The 24570-nt window shown below is 45.3% G+C and overlaps 1 protein-coding gene and 1 long non-coding RNA gene across 51 annotated transcripts in view; one reads left to right on the top strand and one right to left on the bottom strand.

The window, feature by feature from the left end:
* Rab3ip (RAB3A interacting protein) overlaps positions 1-24205 on the top strand; it is a 43871-nt gene extending 19666 nt beyond the window's left edge. For 12 of the 50 annotated variants that reach the window (NM_001437786.1, NM_017313.4, XM_087556117.1 and 9 more), the window contains 8 exons: positions 5324-5419; positions 12904-12981; positions 13565-13768; positions 15699-15827; positions 16993-17105; positions 20748-20847; positions 20929-20998; positions 22919-24205. In NM_001437786.1, coding sequence (NP_001424715.1) covers positions 5324-5419; positions 12904-12981; positions 13565-13768; positions 15699-15827; positions 16993-17105; positions 20748-20847; positions 20929-20998; positions 22919-23001 — 873 coding nt within the window. In that variant the 3' untranslated portion in view covers positions 23002-24205. Of the gene's footprint in view, positions 1-609; positions 680-980; positions 1153-4780; positions 4996-5323; positions 5420-12903; positions 13156-13564; positions 13769-15698; positions 15828-16992; positions 17106-20747; positions 20848-20928; positions 22826-22918 lie in introns of those variants that run through there. The other 38 variants (XM_087556130.1, NM_001437785.2, XM_087556134.1 and 35 more) reach the window with 7 other exon arrangements.
* Positions 7012-11903, bottom strand: LOC148004690 (uncharacterized). Its single transcript, XR_015625326.1, has 2 exons — positions 11312-11903; positions 7012-10115 (listed from the first exon to the last, which is right to left on the bottom strand). It is a non-coding gene; the product is annotated as an uncharacterized LOC148004690 (long non-coding RNA).
* Positions 24206-24570: the final 365 nt, after the last annotated feature.

The raw sequence follows: 24570 nt of genomic DNA, 5'->3' as shown, positions 1-24570 counted from the left end.
TACTCTGAAGCAAAGGTCCGTAGCAGACAGGCTTCCCTGGGAGTAGTTAGTGGTCCGTGTTCTTCTGTATTGGGTTCTGTAGTCTGGTACAGAACAGCCACGGTCCAGCAGTATAGCCACAGTGTTGGAACGGAGGAGTCATGTGTGGGACTGAGAGTTGTGGGATGTCAGGGGTTATTGTGTGATTCTGCAGTTGTCTGGCTTGCCTTCCCCAGGTTGTTACTGAAAGTCAGCTTGGGCAGAATAAGGACTTTAGTATGTCCTTATTAAAATGTGGATTTCATATCTCATCCCAGAGCTGCTGAAACAGGATTAGTGTGTTGAAGCCTAGAAATAGGCATTTTCCACAAACTTCCCTGGTAATTGTTACGTCACCAGGACCCAGCCCTTCTGATGTGAAGAGTTAGCTTTAGACTTTATTCCTCCTGAGAAGTAAACTCAACAAGAAAGCTTACAGCGGGAGGGAGTTGCTTGAGAACCACGCCCCTTTATTTAGCACGACCCTCTGTAATAGTTGTAGCCAAAGGAAGAGAAACATTTACTAGGCTATTTTGTTAACAATTTTTTGACAGTAACTAGACATGACCCTGTATTTGTTTACTTTGGCAGGGTTTGGTGGTGTATGTCTGTAATCGTAGCACTCAGAACACTGAGGCAGGAGGATTGCTGTGACTTTGAGGTCAGTCTGGAGTACATAGTGAATTACAGGCCACTGTGAAAAAGAGCGAGACCTTGTCTCAAGAAATAAACCACACTAAATTAAAAGCGTTTAGTAGTTGGACAGAACAGATGGAAATGTGCCTCAGCGACTGCACTGCCTTTCCCTAACATCTGTGAAGCCAATGCGGGTCTTAAAATTGTTCCCAGCTGACCTAACAGGACAGTTGAGACGCCAACTCATGTGTGAACTTGATCGGTGCTGCCCAGGCTAACCTAAGTGAGTTGGGTGCTTTTGCTTTATTGTTGACTTTAATTACTAGGTGGAACACCTTCAGAAGTATGCCCTGTAATGAGGTATTGAAGTGGAAACCCAGACTCACAGGACAAGAACCTGTTCTCTGTCAGTTAAAGGAGTTCTCAAGAAGGGCAGCCCTAAGAAGACAAGAAGCACTGAATCACATCTTAAGAGCACTTTCTCGCTGTGTGTATGAAGTGTGTATCATGAAAGTCGTGAAGTCCAGCTAGCTGCGTAGCGTGGCTGAGCGGTAGTGAGTGCGCTGTGTGCCAGAGGCCCCGGCTGCTTCAGCCTCTGCCCTGGGGTGGGGTGAGGTCTTAGCTGGCCAGCCCCAGCTACTTTGGGAGGGGGCTGAGTTGCAAAAGAATTTCTGGACCTTGAGTCCTGGGATCCGCTTGCGGGACGTAGCAAGACTCCTGGGAATACAAAGAAGATGAAGTCGTAGTGTTGTTGACGTATGCTTGTTGAGAGCCCTGGTGTTCTGTGTAGCCACCCTTCACCTTCCCCTTCCACATTCTCATTCTAAGTCCACGTCACTGGCCTAAAACGTCAGAGGAGTTACTGTGATACGTGTCTCCAGTGATTTTTTTTTTTTTTTAAACTTAACCAAACTGTACAAGTGGTGCACTCTGAATGGCGAACCTGATGGTTCTTCCTGGATTAGAACTCAGTGACTCCTCTTCTCTTTTTGGTGATTCCCTTGACTCTAAGATAAGTCCTGTTTCTTACTCTACCTTTCAAGACTGCTCGAGACAGGTCATCAACCTGCCTTTCTTTAGTTCCACCTCCACATTGTCATCTTCTGTGAAACAAACTGCTTCATGCCTTCTGTTTGGAACTCTTTGATCCCTGACATCCATCCATCATTATTCAGATTCCCTTGTGAGTCTGCCTAAAAGCTCTGCTATCCTCATTAGACTGGGACTTCATGAAAACCAGCTCTCCCTCTGGAACCAGGGCGATTGCCTGATTTCCTAACACAAAGTTAGCGTTTGTAGAAGGAGAGAAGACTGAATAACCATGTTACCTACGATACAGGGCACTGATAAAGGAAGAGTGCGAATGTTAAAAATAGCCACACAAGGACAGTGCACATCTTACCTCATTGTGGTCGGCAGAGCTGGACCTCGAAGCAGACAAACCAAAGCTACTGGTCATTTGTAGGGAGAGAGTTGAGATGGATTGGACCAGGCTGGGGAGGGGAAGAGACTGGACAGATCCAGTGTGAATCAAGGACAAACTCTGCAGGGGCAAACGGCACAAGCTCTTGAGGGCCTTCGGTGCTGGGGTGGAGTTGCACTGCTTTGGTAGGTGGTCTACATTTGTGCCTCGGTGAGTGACAGGCACACTTTGAGGCCCCAGTTGTCTGGGAGCAGACCAGGAGTCTTCCTGTGAGTGTCCAGTGTTCCTCAGGAGTGGTTTGGTGCTCACTGGGGATGGCTGTTCTCAGCCCTGTAAAGGATCCATGTCTGCCTGTGACCTCTACTCATGTGCTTTGTGTCTAGGATGTAATGCAGCCGAAGATGCAGCATGCAGCTGCTTCAGGTGACTTCTCACTGCGTATCTTGCCTCTCACAGCTTCATTCTCCCCCACCCTGGGTGCACCCCTTTCTCCACCCCTTCTGCTCCCCTTCCTTCCTCCGGTGCTCCCCTCCTCTTCCATGGTGCTCCCCTCCCCCACACACTCACCTCCACTTCCCCAGTACTCACCTCCTCTACCCCAGTGCTCACCCCCACCTCCACTGGGCGCTCACCTCCCACTCTCCTCCCTTCCTCCCCCAGGTGCTTATCTGTTGTGTGCATTGACCACAGTTACCTGTTTGCCTAACAAAAGAAACCTTGGTTGCCCCAGAGTTTGGGAAATCATAGATAAAGTTGTAAAAACATCTGTGTGTATGTTTTTGCATAGCATAAGTCTTCAGCTCACTTGGATCTGTACCCAGTATGATGGTTAAGACTGTGTCTGGTGTTGTAAGAAACTGTCAGATCGTTCTCCAGAGTGACTGCACTGCTCTGTACTCCCAGCAGCAAGGGCTGAGCATTTTCTGATGGTTGCCTGGTGGTATTTTGTTGTAATTTGCAGTTCCTGATGAAAGAACGTCTTTCATAGGCTTGCCACTTGTGTATCTTCCTGGTGAAATGTCTTGGTCTAGTGTTTTGTCCATTTTAAAAGTGTTTTTCCTAAATGTTATAATTTTTTACATATTTTGGGTAATAGTTCATTATATATGCCCTTTGCAGATACTTTCTCCTGTCTGTGGCTTAGTCGAGTACCCCACCCCTGTGTATGTCAGTGCGTCTGTATGTCCGTGTGTGTGTGTTCACATATCTGTTTGTCCATCCGTGTGTGTGTGTGTGTGTGTGTGTGTGTGTGTGTGTGTGTGTGTGTGTATTCACGTGTCCATCTCTCCTCACACCCAGGACCTCCTGTTTGTCAGGCACTCTCCCGTTGAGTCAGCCCCTCAGTTACTGGTATTCTTTTGGTCGCTGCTTCTTCAAGTCGCAGATCTCTAGTCAGGTTCCGTTTCACTCTTAGCAAAGCTGCAGCAGCTTGGATACTGTCCGGTTATGACAGTTGGTCCCTGCTCCATGGCCCAAGCAGTTTCATAGGGCAGACACTTCCTGAAGCCTTACAGGTGTATTGCTCTGTGGCCTATTAAAGGAATATTTTGGCTGGTAGGAAACACTCAGTATACACCAGAGTTTCTTTCTTTCTTTCTTTCTTTCTTTCTTTCTTTCTTTCTTTCTTTCTTTCTTTTTTTTTTCTTCTTCAAAAAGCACTTCATTGTTTTGTCTCAAAATCCTGCTGTTGATGTTTCAGACTGATCCAGATTTTTCCTCCCTTATGGATAATGTGCCTTGTGTTTAATTTTAAATTTTTTAAAGTTTTTAACAGAAAGAAAACATAAGCATTATATACATTAATATATTACTCTGTATGTTTCAGGACATACATATGTTGTGTCATGGTAATCACATCTAGCTCTTCAGATTTTCTATTGAGTTCTTGAAATCCTGTATTACAGCGTTTTGAAGTGTTCAGCACACACTCTGCTCTAAGAGAGCATACTAGGAGGTCTTGTTTCTGTTTAACTATAACTATGTATCCATTTCTGTTTCTTGGGTCTCTAGTGGAGTATTAGGTCCCTGTGAGGTAGAAGGGTCTCGGTGTGACCTTCCTCGTGATTTCTGTCATCTCTTAAACATCTCTCAGAGTTGTGCCTAGTTCAGCCAGGTTCTGTCAGAGCAGCGTCTGAGAGTCTCAGCCTTGCATTGTAGGATTAGAGTTTTGCATCGGGTCCTTGCTTCAACCTGTCTGCATGGTTGGGTGGTTTTCCCTTAGCTCGAGGCTGTGTGGGAAGTCTTGCTCGCCACTCAGCACCTCTGCCCTGGGTGGGAGCTGGGGTGTCCTAGCAGCCAGCTGCCCCCAGGGTGGAAGTGTTGGCTGCATTTACCCCCAGGCAAGGCCTGGGGAACCTCTCTGCTTTTCCATTTGCTCAGATATGTTCTTTCCGTTTTCCCCAAAGTTAGAGTCCTCGTATTCAGAGGTTCGTGTGGTAAGTTGTGTTTCCGAGTCTCTCACTCTCTTGACCGATCATTGAGGAAACATTCTCTTATGTCCCGAGACTTGTGAGGTTCTCTGGTTCTCTTGGGGTGACGGCAGCATATAAAGTCAAGCAGTTTGATGCTTTAATGAAATCATTGTGTGTGTGTGTGTGTGTGTGTGTGTGTGTGTGTGTGTGTGTGTGCATGCATGTGGGGATCTGGAGACCCGAGGTCAATGGTGGGGTCTTTAAATACTCTTCATCTTATTTGTTGGAACAGGCTTTCACTGAGCTTGGCACTCACCTGGTTTGCAGGCTGTCTAGCCGTGGGTTGTGAGGATCTGCCTGTCTCTGCCTCCTCACCTGGGATTACAGGCGTGCACTGCTGGGCCTGGCTTTCTCACACGGGCTCTGGGTCCAGAACCAGATCTTTGTGCTTTTGTGGCAGGGACTTTACTGACTGAGCCATCTTCCCCACATACTTATTTCTACCAAGTATGCACCTCTTTCAGTTTTGCTTATTAATGCCAATAAAATTAATTAATTTTTAGTGTAGAAATAAGTATGTTTAGAGAAAAGCTAAAGGGGCAATAGTGGTTTTTATTGTTATAGTCACAGTTAGTCTTTGAATGTTTCATGGAAGAAAGATAATGTAACATGTTGGCTTAGTTATAATTTTAGAGTTTGTAATTAATTGTAATTCATTTTCAGTAATAACATGTAGGAGATGGTATTAACATGTTATAATTTATTAACTATTATATAATCTACAGTTTCACTTCAGACTGAAGAGATCTAAAACAAAATTATCAATTTCTCATAGGAATTGAAGTTAAAAGATGAAGAATGTGAGAGACTTTCGAAAGTGCGAGATCAACTTGGGCAGGAGTTGGAAGAACTCACAGCTAGTTTATTTGAGGTTGGTCTGTTTACATCGTGGCCAAGAACAATATCTCAATTGTATATGTTGATAGAATCGGATTGTGAAGGCATCTTGAGAAGGATATGGCTAGCTTCATGTGTGTGCACAATACCTCTAAGGTAGACAGAAGATAATCTTTAAGGAAATGTAGTCTCTAACTTAAAATACACAAAGAGGAAACAGGAACACTGTAGCTGTCCGTGTTGGCCGTGAACAATGTTTGTGTGCAAGGAAGGGCCAGTAACTTTAGTTTCCAAGTTTACCAGTTATTTAGGGCCATTTGGATTTTCAACGTCCTTGTCCTTTTATGATTGCAAACCCGGGGTGCAGTCACTGCTGCGGAGCGATTTAAGGAGCATGAGGCCACTCACCTTCGTCTGCAGCCTGTCCTCGGGACCGAGGTCTCTACCAGGCCTGCTCAGACTTGATAGCACTGTCACTGACACAGAGAGACATGTGCAGTGGGGCCTGTGTGGGACGGGCAGAGATAGACAGAACCCAAAGAACTGTGTTTGAGGTCTGAAGGAAGAACACTTTTTTTACTCACTGGTGGCAGAGGCCGTCTGCCTTGGGAAGTGGACCAACTTGTTAATGTGATCCAAAACTCCATCACAGAAATCCTCAGGATACTGGGTGATAAAACACAAAATAGGTTTGTCCCCCAAATACTAACTAGGAAAGAAAAGTAGTTCTATTTTCTAAGTTTATAAATTTGTCCATAGGCAAGGATGGAGAAGTGCTTCTGTGCAGCCTATGAGGAGAACAGCGTGGCTGTATTTTAATTGCACATAATAGGCTTTCAGTCAAAACTGTCATTCAGAGATAAGGTCATTACATAAGGACAAAAGGGTCAGTTTGATTGGATTATACAAGTAAGCATGTACCCAGTAACAAAGCACCCAGACGTACAAAGCAAACGTCAGACCTAAGGGGGAAATGCAGTACAGTAATAGAGATGTTGCTGTGGTTGTTCAGATAGAAAACCAAGACGAAGTAGCAGGGTGGGTCGACACCAGACCAGATGTCCCTAGACGCACAAAGAACTCTCCACATAACAAGAGGATCCACTCTTCTCATGTGCACACATGAGAAATGTCGTCTGGGATAATAAGCCATTATAAACTGAAAAGACAAGAGATTCCCAGTGCTTTTTCCATTTTCTCAGATATGTTCTTTCAGTTTACCCACGAGTGAAGCCTGGGAAACATTTCTGCCACAGTGAAATCTAATTAGAAATAGCAATCAGACAGACAGTAAAACAGACAAGTGTGTGGGTACTGAAACACTCTGAACTGTGGGGTTAAAGGAGGAACCGAAAGGGAGTGTGAAAAACTCTTTGAGACAAACTCATGGAGAGCCTAGCAAAAGCTTAGGGGATGCAGCAGACACTGCGCTAAGAAAATTACCAGCAGTCAACGCCTACGGAAGGATGCAGGAGGGCACTCAGTCTAATACACGCCTCAAGGCGTGGGGAAAAGACTGAGCCCCAAAGTAGGAGGAGGAAGGAAATACCAGAGTTTAAGAGGAACAGAGACAAGTGAAAAAGAGAAAATATCCACAAAACGAAGAGTCATTTTTTGAAAGAACTGAGGGAAAAAGAGAAGGTTTAAAAGATGGAAGAAGAGACATACTGAAAAACATGCCTCAGGCATAAACTACTCGGGGGATCCCAGAGATGCAGCTACCAAAATGGAGGGAAGGATACAGGATAGGAGAGACCAGTGACAAGTGAGTCGGTTATAGATGTGGCCAGGCCACAGCCAGCTTAACCGAGAGCAGTCCAGAGGGAAGTGTCACCAGGCAGTAACACAGGACAGCAGACATCCCCAGATGCTCCAAACAAAGCAGAAGGCACACACAGAAGGGAGCACACTAGTCAAGGCATGTTGTCGCGTCAGTACTGCTGCAGTGTTAACGCCAGTGCCAATTCCGTGAGGAAAAAGAAGCCTGTGGGCTAGCGTTGAGTCTTGACACACAGAGATTCAAAAATCTTCAGTAAAATACTATCAGTCCAGGTCCCACAGCACATGACGGAAACCACTCACCATGGCCAAAGAGGATTTAGCCTTGGAATGCAAGGATGACCCAGAACCAGCAGATCCGTCGGTGAGGCACACCACGTCCAAGGACATGGAAACATGTGGCCGTCTCAATAGATGGAGAGAACGCATCTTACCAAAGTCAAAGTGATACAATAAATCTTGGAAAAAGAGGGGTTAAAGGAATGGTATTCAACATAGTGAGGACCAAGGATTGAACATAGCCGCATCTAACCCTGGTGAGCAGGAGGCAGTTCCTTGGTGATCTGGTACAAGCCAAAGGCTTTCCACCGCACCACTTATCCGTGTAGGACTAGGATCAGAGTCAGAACAATCCCGCAGGAGAGGAAGGAGATTAGGTCTGTAGATGATTGCCGTCTATATAGAGCATCCAAAAGATAGGAACTTTGTAAAGTTTGAGATTAGACAAATGAGTGTTTATATGCTGTAAATGATCTGAATTAAGGGAATTAAAGAAATGGTTTCACAGTAGCAACCACAGGAATCACTCACCTAAAAATAAGCAGTGGTTGGTTCTCTGAAAGTTAGGACAGGTTGATGTGAAGGGAATTTAAAGAAGACATCATTCCATAGGTCAGAAGAATTAATTCAGTATTTAAATCTCTGTATACCCAGTGATCTGCAGATTCAATATAGTCACGATCAAAATCCCAAGAATATCATTTGCAGAACTAGAAACAAAAATCTTAATTCACATAGATTGTCAAAAGAGCGAAACAATCAAAGTACTGTGAGCAAGAACAGTAAGCTGGGTGCAGGCGTTTCCTGAGCTCAGTCTGTGACAAAGTGACAGCAGTCAAAACCACAGCAATCAAAACCACAGTGAGAAGAGGGAGTTGGGTAGAGCCCAGCGTGCACTGATAGTCTACCGCTTGTTAAAGAGAGGAAGGACAGCCCCTTCAGAGAATGACACTGGAAAATAACATCTGTGTGCACGGATAGGACTGCTCTCTGCGCTCTAAACAGACCCCACAGATTAAATCAAAAGACCTGAAACTACACAACCACTGGCGTGGGCAGCGGTTTTTGTTGTTGTTGCTGCTGTTTTTAATGTGAAACCAGAAGCTCAGGAAACATAACAGAAATAGAGATGTGGAATTGCATCAAACTTAAGCTTGCAAACAGTCACCCAAACTAACCAGCAGTGCAGTGGAGAGAACACCATGTGCAGGGAGTGTCTGGATCTGGCAAGGGGTAGCTGCAGAGTATGTAAGCACCTAACAGAGATGGACAAGGATCAGAAGCTGTGTGAAAAGTATATACCAGTATATACCAGTCAGGTAATGCAAATCCAACCCAGTGATATGCCGACACTGCCTCACATTCTCAGTGTGTGTTGGCAAGGTGTGGTACTGTCGGTATGGCTGTCACAGACAAAAGTATGGGGATGTCTCCTTAAAGAATTAAAGGTGTAGCCAATGGAGTGGCACACGCTTTCATCCCAGCCCTCAGGAGGCAGAGACAGGCAGATCTCTGATTCAGGGTTAGCCTGGTCTACCTAGTGAGTTCTAGGCATCCAGGATTACATGGTGAGATCTTGTCTTTAAAAAACAAACAACCCCCCCCCCCAAAACAAACAGAAAACCCCAGACCAAAAAACAACAAGAAAACCTAGCATCAAGCAATTCCCGTTTGGAGTATACATCAGAGGGAATAAATTCTTTATCTGTATTCTCAGGTTTATTGCTGTTGTATTGTCCCAAGCCAGATGTGAGCCCCTAGTCAACAGTCCGTGAATAAGGCTGAAGCGTCCTGTGTGTTTATACAACATTGGCTTTTTAAAAAGGGAAATCAGGTTGACGTGGTTCTGTGGGTAAAGGTGCTTGCCGTACAAGCTGATGACCAGAGTTTCGTCCCCGGATCCCGTGGTGGAAGAGGAGCGTCATTCCTGACGGTTTTCCTCTGGCTGACACAACACACACACTCACACAGTCAAACACACACACTCAAACACACTCATACACACAAATTTATTAAAATTAAAGAAAATCTCATTGCTTGAGGCAATATAGATGATCATGTAAGAAGAGGACAGAAAAATGTACAGTGTTCCCCCTTCCCGTAGATTCTGAAGGAGCTGAGTTTACCGTTCATCAGGACACAGTAGATGGGTGGTTGTGGGGCTGAGGAATGGGAGGGCGGAGTGCTGGTTAACGGAAGGAGCTGTCAGGTGTATAGGAGGTGAGTGTGTGCAGGGACTGAGTCGGATGCTGGGAGCTCACAGTTCACCGCAACGTAGATCTCAGTGTTCTGATCACCAGACACATAGGGCGAGCTGAAGTCCAACCTTCTGTTTTCACTGAGATGGGGAAGTTCATCATGTATTGCCTCTGCTTCCACACGGCAGAAAACAAAATTGAGTTAGGTAAGGGAAACTGTCTGTGTGGTCCTGAGATCCACGAATGCCACTTGGCCCTTTCCGAGGTCGGTGATTCCTAGTACAAATCTTGGCTGGGGCTGTGGAGCTGAGCGTGGGAGGCACAGAGGATAGGACAGCAGGAGCTCTGTGTGCAGTCACCGGGGATGAACTTGAAACCCAGCATGCTCATCACGGCCTCAGCACTGCCGCGGTTCTGGGTATGCCGCATGCTCACTCCATCCCAGTCGCACCGTCCGCCACCTATGAATGTGACCTGAAATGACGGAGGCCCAGATTCAGAACCTCAGGTGGTTAGGAGCTGCCGTGTTCTTAATGTGTAAAGTTTTCTGTTCCTGTAGAAACATACAGTTCTACTTATGGAAAATAGGACTTTACATGACCTTCTTACGGCATTCCTTAGGGTGTATATATCCAGCTAGTATGTGTAGGATTATATTGTGTTTAAAACATTTGGTTTTAAAAATTGCATTTTAGGGCCAGCAAGGTGGCTCAGCAGGTAACAACCCTCGTGGCCAAGCCTGACCCAGGTTCCGTCCCTGGGACCCATGTGGTGGAAACACAGAGCTAACTTGTGCAAGTTGTCCTCTGATTTCTACATGCATGCTGTGGCACACCCAAAATTAATTAACCGTGTAAAACAAATTAAAAAAAATTGTTCTTTATAGTGTTTCCTTGAATTTTATTTAAAAGAAGAAAATCATTAAAAAGAGGAGTTGGAGAAAAAGGCGTCAGAGCCAGAAGCCTGCACTGGACCTGCACACACCTAGGCCTGTCAGCAGCCAAGCGTCCTGACTGACTGGGGGGCTCAGGCCATAGCCCACCCCGAGGGGCTGCTGGCTGAGGAAGATGCAGTCATTGTCTTTACCTGTGTACCACTTGTATACAGGCGAGCCGCCCAGGTCCCAATGGATAGTTGAGAACTTGGTCACGTAGATGACTCGGGGTGTCAAAGTCAGGATGTAAAAGGGAAGCTTGACAGGTCAGAGGAGAGAGGCCAGGTGTGGCACGAAAACAGCCAGAATGCATTGCACACCTGTCTCAGTGTCAGAGAAGCAATTCAATCAAAGATAGGGTTTTTAGAAGTTGAGGCAGTTAGCTTGGGACCGGGACAGTTTTTAACGGTCCTGAAATGGCCCTGAACATACTTCTGCCGTTTGTACTAGAAGCAGTGTTCTCAGCATTGTAGCATGTTCCTGGCAAAGCTCAGACTTGAGTGCAGAAAGCCTGGGGAAGCCTGCCGTGCACAGAGCTTACAGCACCTCACCTTCGGGACAGTAAAAGACAGTGACCCCAGCATCTGGAAACTGCATTTCCATGTTCGGTTGGTTGGCAGACTCATGCCATATGCTTTACCCCTCAGACTGGCGCCCCCTTCTCTGGGGACATCTGCTACATGGTGTATCAGTGTCCCTCTTGAAGCCGGAGAGGTCCCCTCATACCCCACCTCACCTTGGTTTTATCCTGGCCTTGGTTCTAGTTGTTCGATGTCTTCTTAGCTCTTTGAAACTCTCAAAACTCTTTTGGAAGTGTCAGCTCTTCCAGTTGTCCTCTCTTAAGTCTGATCCAGATCGCTCAGCTGACACCAAGCGTCCATCCCTGCCCAGTTCAGCAGTTATCGCTTGACATTAGTTTCTTCTGCATTTAGAGTTAAATGTCGGTTATCTTAGGAGCAGATGGATTTATTATTTTGGAAATACCTGTCCAATAGTCGTCTTTTGACAGCTCCTCCTTATTCCAGAAAAGCCAAGCAAATCTGCAACAACTGTTGTTTTCGGAAGGGAAGGGCTTCGATCATTCTGACAGCTCTTAAACACTTTGCTGGATGAGTGCATATGGTGCTGGAGTATTCCTGCGGTCCATCTCACTCCATTACAACCATCGGTAGTGAACGTTCGATTATTTAATGTAGTCTGAGGTTCGTGTTCACGAGACACACAGCTGCTGCACATGAACAGCTATGACGGCATGCCCCACTCTGAGGGAGAGCTTGCACCTGCCACCTGCAGGTCACAGACCTGCAGAGCTGTCAGACTGTGTGCTTATTAAATATTGTTGAATCTTCTTTGGATATCTTATGTTCACACATACTAAGTCCGAAACCACATTTTGTTCCCAGACATTCTAGTCTATACAGATTATTTTACACAAAAGCATAATCTTTAAAACATGAGATCATGGGTTGGGGATTTAGCTCAGTGGTAGAGCGCTTGCCTAGCAGGCGCAAGGCCCTGGGTTCGGTCCCCAGCTCTGAAAAAAAAGAAAAAAGAAAAAAAAAAAAAGAAAACAAAACAAAACCATGAGATCATGTTATTCTCATCCTTAAAGAAGAGCTCATCTTTCACTTAGAGTGAAGCCCGGGATTGTCACCCTGACTTTTGTCCCTGTTGTTAGAGTGTACCCTGAGCAGGACCTCTTTAGGAACCAGGCCTTTGTCTCGTTCCTCGTTCTCTGTCAGAACCCAGGACAGTACCTCCCAAAGAGAAGTCATTAGTAAGTACTGTGGCTGCGAGGCGGGCGGGTGCCTGCAGTCTCCTCTCTGTTGCATTAGGCACTGACGACTACGGAGTGGACGGCTCCCTTCTCAGCCTGCACTGTACAGTGCAGTTTTCACCTGTATCGTTTTTATGAGTTTACTGGAAACTGAAGCTCCTCAGGTCATTTCTTCTGAGGTGTGAACTGTTGTCCCTTTTGTGTATTTTTTTCTGTGACTAACAATGTGTATCAGGATTTAATTCCAACACCTTGTTGCAAAGAAGTTGGCTTTGGCCTGCGGCCGTCCTCCATCCCCTTTACTGGTCACAGACCTGACGGTGTCTCTTGGATGGACTGGACCTCACCTCAGCTGCTGCCATGCTTAACAGGTGCTAAAAGCCTGGGCCTCACCTAACTTCTGTCTGTTTGACGGCAGCTGCTCCCCCCACCCCCCATGGTTGTTGAGGGCTGGCGCTGTGTCCTTGCTTCCTCACAGGTAGCCCTGAAGTAGCTTTGAAATGAATGCTAAAATACTTTGCCTCCCAAGTTTGCAATGTTGATTCTTTCAGGAAGCTCACAAGATGGTGAGAGAGGCGAACGTCAAGCAGGCAACTGCAGAAAAGCAGCTGAAGGAAGCTCAAGGGAAAGTGAGTCTCGGAGCTTTCCTTATGGACGGGGAGACCGTGGGGAGACTAGTCATGAGTGCCCTGACGCCCTTGGCGGCTGTTGTTACTGGAGAAGCAGCACTTATGTCATACTCGGAAGCTGCAGAACCACGAGTGAGCACAAGGCACATACTGCACCAGTAACCCTGGACGCTGGTGTGTATTCTACCACAGCCAGCTTGCTTCCCGCCGCGTACACGCAGAGGATGTTACAGTCCTCTTGGAAAGTTACGTTTGTTTTCTTAGTTCACTGGGAAAAAAGTCACCTCAGTAAACTTGATTATCTTAGGAGCAAACTAAAGGTAATGGTAAACTGATACATTTTAATGTTTTGGGAACTCATACTAGTGTTAGGTATTTAAAATGTTCCTTTTGACATTATTGGCAGTAGAATCAAAGCATACGGAGACCCAGAAAACTTGGATTACTTTCCCCTCATTACTTCATAGAAAAATAACAAATTAAATGTATTTTCTGTTCTTGCAAGTGTTTTTTGCCAAATTGCTAACATTGGTCACTTCTGCCATAAAGCGTGTGCGTGTGACGGTGCTGCTTTCTTTTCAAGATTGATGTGCTTCAAGCCGAAGTGGCTGCGCTGAAGACACTCGTACTGTCCAGTTCTCCAACATCGCCTACGCAGGAGCCTCTGGCGGCTGGAAAGACGCCCTTTAAAAGGGGGCACACACGGAACAAAAGTACAAGCAGTGCTATGAGTGGCAGCCACCAGGACTTCAGTGCGATCCAGCCAATCGTAAAAGACTGCAGAGAGGTAACTCCTGAGGGCTGTCCCCTCTGGCTCTGCCTGGGCTTCCTGCCGATTGTCCAGTTGTCCTCACTGAGGCGGCCAGCAAACTTTAGTGCAGAATATGCAGTGTTAAGATGGGGAGGCTGTCCTACAGCTGGTTGGTCTCAAGGATCCTCACTCTCTGACCCTTGATCTTGGAGGGCCTGCTGCAGGCAGGGGAGTCTGCATTGCAAGTTTCTGTCTAGGGAACAAACTGGCATGTGTTGTATACAGGAAAGTGGGTGCCTCAGGGTCCCCACTAGTCAGGACATTCTGTTAGTGAGCATTAAAATACAAATATAAGAAGCGTGAAGATAGATTTTCTTCAAGATTGCTAGTAGGTAGCTCTTTTTATTTGAAATCTGAGAGAAGCAAAATTTTACATCCATAAGAAAGTTCTAGAGTTGAGTCAGATAATCAAGAAAACAGAACCCAGAAATAACCGAAGCCTTGCATTTTAGAAAACATAGATAACTTAGATACTGTCTATCGATCATCCTAGGGATGTAGTGTTTGTAGGGATTGACCCAGACTTCCTGGGGCTTCACTCACTCCTGAGTTTAAGCCAATTCGTGCTGAAGAAGCTGTTGGGGTTTAGTCAGCTAAGGTGTGTGTAGAAGCCAGGAATCACTTCACTGAATAGCCAAGGGTAGCTGTTGTAGCTGAATTACATCTGCTCAGCTATTAATAAGAATTTGGTAACTGAAAAGTTCACTTCTCATCCAAATCTGAATGTAGCAGAATCTAAAGTTCATATTTGTTTTGTTAAATATCTAACATACTTCTTTAGTCACTACTTTAATTCTGATTTCTTTAACTTTAAATAAGTGTACTTAAATAAAAAGTTTAGCGTTTAAATTTTCACTTAGTGTAATGTATTTTCTTGTGTTGCTTATAGTAAAACTTTTTTAATGGCGTCTCAATATTTAAGAAGCTTCTCTCATTTTTTGAAATGTATAAAAATGATCGGTGGGTAGACCTGGGGATCTGAGGGCCTTTGGGGAAGAAGACTTAGGTCAGACTCAGAGATGGGGAAGGGAAAGAGGAGGATCAAGTGGAGGCCTGACCAGAAAGCCCATGGATTATTACTAATTCAGGGGGTATTTAGGGTGCTCAGTGTCGTAGCCGAGTGCATCTGCTGCTTTCTGTCCTGTAGCTTACACTAAGGGACATTTTAACCATCCCTTAGGGACTGTCTCTAGTTAAGGACAGTCCCTCAATTTTATCCCACACTAGGTTTCCCAGGTTAGACTCAGCTTACTCATTTTCTCTAGCTAATGTGGCTCCAGATTGGTAGCTGTCACAAGAGACTTGTCAGCGTGCTTCTGTTCAGGACAGCCTGTGTCTTCAGACAGCCCCAGTTTGCTGGGCATAGCAGTCAGGCCGAGGCAGGAGCCTAGTGAGAGGCAGCCCGCTTACATAGTGAGCTTGGGGTGTGAGTGAGACCCTGTCTCAGAAGAGGAGTAGCCACGGTATGTGGAGAGCCGTAGGTGAGGAGGCACAGTGTGTGGAGAGCCGCAGGTGAGGAGGAGACACAGTATGTGGAGAGCCGTAGGTGAGGAGGAGACACAGTATGTGGAGAGCCGTAGGTGAGGAGGAGACACAGTATGTGGAGAGCCGCAGGTGAGGAGGAGACACAGTATGTGGAGAGCCGTAGGTGAGGAGGAGACACAGTATGTGGAGAGCCGTAGGTGAGGAGGAGGCAGCATGTCTGCACAGCACAGGGACACACCGAGAAGGCTGTCAGTCATTTTCTAAAGGAAGACTACTGTCAAGTTTTACGGGCAACTGAATTTTTGCTATGTTACATGAAGAACTTTCCCTTTAATCACGTCTAATTTAGGGTTTGGTTTTATCAAGTAAGTGTTTTGTTTTTTCTTTTTAAAGTTGTTTTATGTTTGCTTTGGTTCATTAGGCCGATCTATCGCTGTATAATGAGTTCAGGTCTTGGAAGGATGAGCCCACAATGGACAGAACATGTCCCTTCCTAGACAAAATCTATCAGGAGGATATCTTTCCATGCTTAACATTCGCGAAAAGTGAGGTAATGTTTCCCATCTCGTTAAGAACGCATTGCAGTCAATGTGCTTTCTGCTGCCATGTTTCATATTGTAATGTCCTACGTGTAGTAAATTACTGTAAAATGTCATTTTTAACATTGCTCCATTTCGCGTAGGACCATGATTACGGCTGTTCTGAGCGTCTTTCCTCATTGTATCAGTGTCCCGTGTAGATCTGTGTGGGAAGAGGGCCTGCTGCTTGATTCGCAGACCCAGATTCAGTTTTCCGTTTGAGCCAAGTTCTGTGTACACCCTGTTAGAGAGTAGCTCAGAGCAAAGTGCTCCACTAACCTCTACAAGGTCCTGTTTGATCTCTGCCACTGCCAACATAGACCCTAAACCAGATCCCCAACTGTGTCCTTAAACAGGAGAGACAGTGCCAACTTGGCCTGGGTCAGAGTTGTTAGGAGGAAGAATGAAGCAAGCAGGTTGAAGCACACTGAAAAGAATCAGGTGTCATATAAATCCTATCCAACTGTAAAGTCTTAATTTCAGTTCGATCTTAAATGTGAGAAGTTTGTCTCCCAATAGCCTGCGAGCTAATGTAAGGAATTGAGTCCTCAGAACCTTACATGACTCATTAGAGGATTGGGCTGTATCGTCCTCGTAAGAACTGAGGATGAACAGCATGATGCCGACCCGAGTGTGGGCTGTGCGTTGCAGACCATTCACTAGTGCTGGTCTTCTCAGCACTGCACTCTGACCTGCTTACTGCTGCCCATCGGCGCTGGACACTCCGTATCCGACCAGGACACTTTTGTGCCTGTAGGACATACATTGAGAGAATATTTGGCTAGGGTTACTGTCTTATCGCTGTCACAGATGACTGGTATCTATTGCATAAATTTAGAGGATGCAGGATTAGGATATTAGTTTTGAAGTGGGTTTTATAGTGCGTGTGGAATCATGGGTAAGGGATGGATGACAGAATCTGGAATAATAACTTTATCCTCTGCCAGTTAATACAAAAAATGCTTGGCACTGTAATTAAGCTGCTTGCATTTTAAACGTTAAATCAAGATTGTGGTTTGTGTTTTTAATTCCTTCTCTTTGCAATGGTTATGGCCATGTTAGTGAAGCTGACCAGCTTCTAATTAGCCTGTTACTTTATTTAGGTATTTGCTGCTGACATTTAACTTTTGTTTTAAGTTGGCTTCAGCTGTTCTGGAGGCCGTGGAGAACAACACTCTAAGCATCGAGCCGGTAGGGTTGCAGCCCATCCGCTTCGTGAAGGCTTCCGCGGTGGAGTGCGGAGGGCCAAAGTAGGTGTTTACACCATGCCTTGTGGGGAGAGCGCGTTGTTCAGAGTCTCTGTGCTGTGCCTCTGTGTTCATGTCTGTGGTTTAAATGTGACCACATACTCCTCAGTTTCTTCTCCTACCCCACCCGTGTTTGTCTTTAACTTTGTATTTCAAAGTTAAGCTTACCCCCCACCCCCACCCCCACCCCCTGCAGTCAGAGCTGTGGTCTGTTAGGTAAAGAAAGGTGTGTGGTGTATTTAGAGAAATCTAGAACATTCTTAGATTTCAGTGTGGCTGTGAAGAGAGGGAAGGTCATTGGTACAGACCCTAGGCAAGAGGTGGGTGTGGGCTGCTCAAGAGAGTCCCGAGGATCTAATTACAGAATACATGCATGCCAGGGATGCAGGTCGGCTAAGGTAGGGACAGTAGTGACCATTAGTGGGTTGTGAGGTCAGACGTGGATTGTAGGCCAAACTGCCAGAGCGGGGAGGGGAAGGAGGAGGGAGAGGGAGGGGGTGGGAATGAGTTATTTATTTATGTACGCTTACCATCTGTGTAAAATACTTTGGTCTGAGGATTGCCATCAAAACTAGTTTGAGAAGGTACTGACTTAGAACTGGCCTTACCAAGTATGAAAACAGGACACAGGAGCTGGAGGGATGGCTCAGTGGTTAGCAGCACTTGATGCCCTGGAGAGAACACAAGTCCAGCCTTGTACCCACATCAGCCAACTCGGCAACTACCTGTAACTCAGATCGGATTCCTCTGGCCCTCACGCACCTCACAGGAACATCTCCCCCCACCCCTGCCCCCATAGTCCTAGATACATATGCATAATTTAAAAAAGGAAAATTAGTCCTCACCTTCCACCCGTATTATATCTGTAAAGGATCCTGAAATGTGACAGGTGTTTGGAGAGTACACGTTGTCAAGGGAGGACCGCTCTGTTCTCATAGCAGGGCAGGCTTTTCTCACACACTGCTATAAGGAGAAAGCCTACAACCGGAAATGTTACCCCAAGCTGCATGTAATTATGCTTCAGCCTCTGTTTTAAAACTATCAGGGAATGCGTTTGAGGACCTGGTTCATAGGGAGGCTGGAAAGCCCAGCCGAGCCCACAGTACAGCCGTTGGCTCCCATCAAGGCTGTGTGATGCTGTACACTAAGGGTCTGTTAGAGAGGCTGTGCCATCTGTTTCTGTTGGCACACGCATTCTCAGGATGGCTGTTGAGTGTTGGTTACGAGATTGCTTGGGTGGTATGGCTGGTCATGTATTTGTTTCCTGAGCTGCACATCCAGCCAGAGTTGTAGTTGGTGTTAAACCCTGGTGACACCCTATGCACAGCAGCCTGGACTTTAGAGGAAATTTATAGTATTTCATTTCACAAACACCAAAGTCTTTTCCTTTTAGCCCTCCAGCCCCTCCAATGGAAAGTCGATGTAAGGAAAGCAGTGTTTGAAGGTCTGAATGAATAAATAGGGCATGTGGCAGTTTTACTGTGGAATTTGTGCTTATATATGTCACATACTATACATGCTGTACTCTACAAGATGGCAGACAGCAGTGCATACTTACAGGGTTTTAGAAAATGAATAGACAGGTTAGATTTAGAGAGCAATTTATATACAGTGCTTATGTGCGCAAGGTCTGGAGGGAAGGCGTTTGTCTTTTTCTTTCTTTTCTTTCTTTTACATTTTATTTTCTGTTAGGAATAGTGTGCATGTAGAATAACTTGTGGGAGTTGGTTTTTTCCTGGCTGAAATTGATGGCTCAGAAATTGCAGTTTTAAACTAACTATAAGGTAAAGTCCTAGCAAGGCTCCTGGGAACTGGGTTTCCGAAGTGGTGGCTGAACAAGTGGCAAGTGCTGGGAGCCTTTAGAGAAGGACGAGGTCGTTCTGGTGGGCCTGGGGCTCGCTGGAGGTGCCGAGATTTGGTCTGGGGTGTGGGGTGTGGGTAGAATTGGATAAATCAGAACAGGAAAACATTATGTTCAGAGGATCAGGAAGATGAAGGAGAAAAGAGGTGTGACAGATGAAAGATGGAAATTAGATGGGGTGGGGGCTACAAGAAGGCAGAACTTAAGAGTTGACTGTCCCCTCCGTTGGTTGGAAGTTAGAAAAAGTTCTGACTTGTGAAAGAAGCTGTGGGCCTGGATTTCTGCACTGTTAACCCTGGTGGTGAGGTGAGTGAGTCTGGAATCTGGAGACTGGCTGTGAGGAGGCCCCGCAGGAGTAGCTTGTTCTATACTGCATCAGGAGGAGGCCAGAAAGCCCAGGACCGGGTTAGCTTTAGAAGTGATCAGTTAAGATTTTTTTTTTTAAAGCCATTGAAGAAAAGCTTTTATCAGGTATGAGGAAACATATACATACATACAGCTCACACACACAGAGAGAGAAAAACCCTTCATAACCCAGAGCCAAAGCTTGGTCCTCTTTAAAGGGCACTTTTTATTTTATTAATCTAAGAGTTAGTGCCAATGATCTCATTAGCAAAATCCTTTCAAAATGAGACAAGATGGTGAAAGAACAAACATATTTTCCAGAGAATAGCTGTAACCTTTTTTTCAGTTGAAGGGTTTTTTTTTTTTTTCTTCTGAATAAGTATAGTTTTGCACATTACAAGGACTCCTAATGGTTGAATCTTAAATTTACTGATTTCTGATCCTTCCCAAGCTAGTAGTTAGTACTTCTAAATATTGCCACAGATCATTAAAGCAGTTTGCATGCGTGGGTGTTTGTGTGTACATGTGTGTGTGTGCATGCGTAAGCAATAAGGCAAAGTCTCCTTGAAAAGAATTAAAAAATAGTCTCTTTTTCACAGAGATTTGCAGGTTGCCTTTAAAATTATCTTGTTCCAAATAACACAGTCTGCACTTGTTTTCTTAGTGAAGGAACGCCTGTGTTACATATTTAGTAGTAGGTATAAGTGAGATCTAATGTGGTTCACACACATTGTTTTTCTTCGCTGTGTAATTTGTAATGGCATGTCAAATGCTATTCACCACTTTTTTCCCCCTGAGAGCTATGCTAATTTTGCCTTAGCAAAGAGGGGTAGTCGTGTCTGTCCAGGTTCCCAGCTGACACGGTTGGCCGTGGCTGCTGTAAGTCCAGCCTGATGGACAGTCAGGCTTCGTTCATGGAGCAGCATGGTGACAGTGGCTCATCACCTCTGTAGCGGTCAGCGATGGCCACCTGATGCGAGGCTTTAAAGATAAGCAAGGCACAGTGTCTACCCTCCAGAAATATATAGCCTCGTCCAAGTAGATAGAATGCCCACAGACAGACAGACAGGATGGTATGAGCTGGCCTCTTCATCCGAGCGTTATGGTTTTGCATCTAAAGGGCAGCTTGTTTCTTTATAGTTCTTACACCCAACACTGAGTGCAGCTGGCCCTGCCACCCGCACATACTCCGTTTGTCAGGTGTCCCCCTGTGAACTGTCAACATCCGTTCCAGAGGCGAGATCAGTTGTAAGCTCATACTGTGAGTCCCACAGGGGCAGAGGCTCTGTCCTGTTCTTCATGGTGGCCCAGCATCTAGAGCAGGCCTGTCACATGGTAGGGTCTCAGATATTTCCTATCTGAATGAAAAAACGACCTGTAAAGAAAGTAGGGCAAATGCTTTTAATTAGAAAACAAAACTGGAATTTGTTGTTTTACAGAAAGTGTGCTCTCACTGGCCAGAGTAAGCCCTGTAAGCACAGGATTAAACTAGGGGACTCCAGCAGCTATTACTACATCTCTCCGGTTTGCAGATACCGGGTAAGTGACATGACCAGCACTTAGTAATGATTGCTTCGCTGTGAAACCGACCGCTCATGACGCCTCTCTTTTTTGGCCTAGATCACTTCTGTATGTAACTTTTTTACATACATTCGATATATTCAGCAGGGACTTGTGAAACAGCAGGATGGTGAGTGTTCTTACTTCCTTGTGAGCATTTACACTATGGTTAGCCAGTCAGAGCAATAGTGCAACAATCTGTTGTTCTGCAGTCCCGTTAAACTTCCTGACGACTTCTGACAAAACTATGCATGGTTCAGAACAAACGCCTCGGCCACAGAGGACGGTTTTATCTCCCCCATTTTGCTCTTGAGTTTTGAGCAGAACCAGTTTACCTTGCTAGGGATATGTGACAGATCCCCTTGTACGTGTCACGGGTGTTGAATCGTATGACATTCACCCTTCGACAGTTACGAGGTAGGGGTGAGAGGAGCTGAGACAGGAGGACAACACATTGAAGGCCAGGGAGAGCTGTAGGATGAGTTCATGGGCACCGTAAGCAAATTAATGGCATCTGTCTCAGGAAAAAAACAAGTTTAAGAAAAAATGTCAGGATGAGTATGGCTCAGTGGCAGACTGTAAATTTTTATAGATGTTGAAATGTTTCTGTACTGAAAGACTAGTAGAAGCTAATGCTTTCCGTCCCATCATGGAGAATTAAACTGGCAAAGACAGGCTCCGCCCATCAGGCTCTGGGACATTGTGCTGTGCCATATTTGCTTAGAGCTGCATATCATTAATTTTAATGTACAGAGAAGGCTCGGAACCTGTCTCCAGTGTCGGAGCCTAAAGGCTGTGAGACAAAAGGAGTCTGATTGTGTGATGATTTTTATAGTTTTAATAAAAACATCATTTGATTGCCTGTCAATGGATAATATTCTACAGATTTTTTTTTCCTTGTTATAGTAACATTGGTGGGAAGTCTAACAACAGCTGACTTCATGGAAATAGGAAGGAAGTATCTTGCCTGAGTGACAGATATGACATTCCTGCCGGGTTCTGTCCCTCTCCCACTTTATTTATTAGTACACAGCACTTACTGTGTGTGTTGTGTAAAGCTAAATTTTTAATTTTAAAACCTACTCATTATCTGAGCCTTGTATTAAAGGATTGAGGTTAGGTAGATTCAAGGCACAGTTTCTCAACTTTTGTTCTGCAGCTTGGCCACCTTAACCCCAAATGCTTCAAGATACAAAACTTCTAGCACGGACATATTGGCACAGTGCTATGCCTACCTCATGGTCAGAAAACAACAAAACCAGTACTGCTCTGCTGGGCTCGATCTGCTGGGCTCCACGGGAAGCCTTTTAACCTGGGTTATCTCATTGTGTCTGCATATGTTTTGTTTTGTTTTTTTTTTTTTAAATTAAAATCTGGACTCTTCTCACAAGCATTTCAGATAAAGGATACTCTGTGTTGACATTTTGAGCGTGGATAATTCTTTGTGTGTGTGAGGGATCTCTGTTGAGTATGCTGTAGCACGTTTACGGCATTTCTGGCCTCTAGTTATTTAGATGCCAGTAAACCTCAAGATACAACAGTAGAAAAGTATTCCAGACATTGCCAAGTGTGCTTTGGGGCCAGTTTTTCCCTGGTGAAACAACTGATGAGTGAGTGTGTGCTGGCCACAGGCCTTACTGCTTGACGCACAGAGCACTTCTGTTCCACTTGACTGGAAACGTAAAAGAAGCGTGGACAGTGGAAAAGAGCAGTTGAACTTGAACATTTGCTTTATTTCTAATTTGACCCAGGCATAAAACTTTATCATTACAAGGAACATTCCTGAATGTCCTCTGTTCTGGGAGAATGAAATGACAGGACAGCTGACCAGTGCAGGAGACTCCTGAGCTGGACAGTAACCTTTAGATAACTGAGGAATCCCTACTCATGGAGGGAACAGAGACTCCCTGAGAAGCCTGGGGCTTAGGCGTCAGGCGCGTCGTTAGGACATGCACAGGTTTGCCTTGCAACTAATTGTACATTTTCACTGAAACCCAAGCAGTAATTAAGGTGACGTTATGATTTACATGTCCCTTCTCTGTTTGTGCAGTTGATCAGATGTTCTGGGAAGTTATGCAACTAAGAAAGGAGATGTCGTTGGCAAAGCTGGGATATTTCAAAGAAGAACTCTGATGCCCTGAGTACGGGGCCGTGCGTGCTCCTCCCTGGACAGCTGAAGGATGACAACGTTTTTATGGTTACTCAATATTTATTTCTAAGGAGAAGGCCAAAGACTTCCCTCCTCTGCACACCACACTATGAAGTGCTGTGATTTTTTTCAAACTGACTGAGCTGTACTTGCTTATCCCTTAATGGAACACACTCTGAAGATTGCAGGCCTGCTAGTGATGGTAATTCAACACTGCAAATCCAGACCACCAAATAAACACCAGACTGAACATGTGTGTCTTTCTTAGCTCTGACTCGGCATAAAGTTGCAGAGGTTGATAGTAGTCTTCACATTGTACCCCTGTGAGAGCGAGGAAGGAGCCAGCTGGACAGGGCTTCATGTCTGTGTGTATGCTGGCATTCAGACGAAAGGTTTTATTTATTTTTATTCTGCCAGCTGTGATGTAGGGAATCCTTTTATCATAATGATTTGTTAAGTGTAATAAATGAAGACAGTGAACATTCTTGGGCATCCTGACGGAGGGCTTCACGTTAGCATTGAGCATTATCGTGGAATAGAAGGAGTGTTAAGTTTAATAGACCAGGGCATGGCCTAAAAGGATACGGTCTGCCAGCTCTGAGCTTCTGGTGACTGCTTCATTTCTAAGGTTGGACTAATGCTGACACTCGGGAAGAAACGACCAACATCAGATGTACAAATAAAAGAGGTTCGTAGTGGAGACATAGTATAGGAAAGCAAAGGAAAACAGCCCGCTTCCTTAACTCGAGTAAGAACACTCCGCTCACACTTTTGGAGAACACCTTGGACTGTGAAATATTTCCTACTTATAGATGCACAATTCTGATTGTTGTATGTGTGTGAATGTGTGTGTGTGTGCATCTCACTTGGGCCTTGTGCACACAGATCTGGAACTGGAGTTGCAGACAGCCGTGAGCTGCCGTCTCTCCAGCTTGTCCCTCTCGCTTTAAAAGTAAATAATTTTTCTACATTGTATGTGTCTATGAGGGTGTACCTGTGTGTGTGTGGCAGTCAGATGACGGCTTTTAGGAGTCTGTTCTCTCCTGTCTAGGTTTTCATGATCAAACAGACTCAGGACATCAGGGTTGGTAGCAATACCTTTATGTGCTGAGCCATTTCTCTGGTGCGGATCTCCACATCCTAATCATTGTGTATTCATCGCAATTAAACATAGTCTAATTGTCTCTAGAGAATGGGTTATTTTCCGTTCTTTACCTATCATGTGGTGGTGAGCCACCTTATATGTATATATTTCTGTGGGTATTCTGGCTTTTCCTGCATGTGTGTGCCCATTTTTAAGGTGTTTGGACTACTCACTAGACATCCGAACTGTGTAGCCCACCCACTGAATCCCATTGAACAGGCTCACCCAAGGATTCAGACCCCCCCCCCCAAAAAAAAACCCCTTTTTGCTCACACTCCTAAAGGAAGAAAAACAAGTTTGGGACATGCTAAAATGGAAAGGAGAGTGGGCCTCGTGTAGCTCACAGACAGAGCATAGAGCCTCACCTTTGATCCCTCTCATCACAAAAACAAATGCAAACAAGCCAGAC

The sequence above is a fragment of the Rattus norvegicus genome, chromosome 7, assembly GCF_021556685.1.
Source record: "Rattus norvegicus strain SHRSP/BbbUtx chromosome 7, alternate assembly SHRSP_T2T, whole genome shotgun sequence".
NCBI lineage: Eukaryota > Metazoa > Chordata > Mammalia > Rodentia > Muridae > Rattus > Rattus norvegicus.
This window is presented reverse-complemented; position numbering and strand designations above follow the sequence as displayed.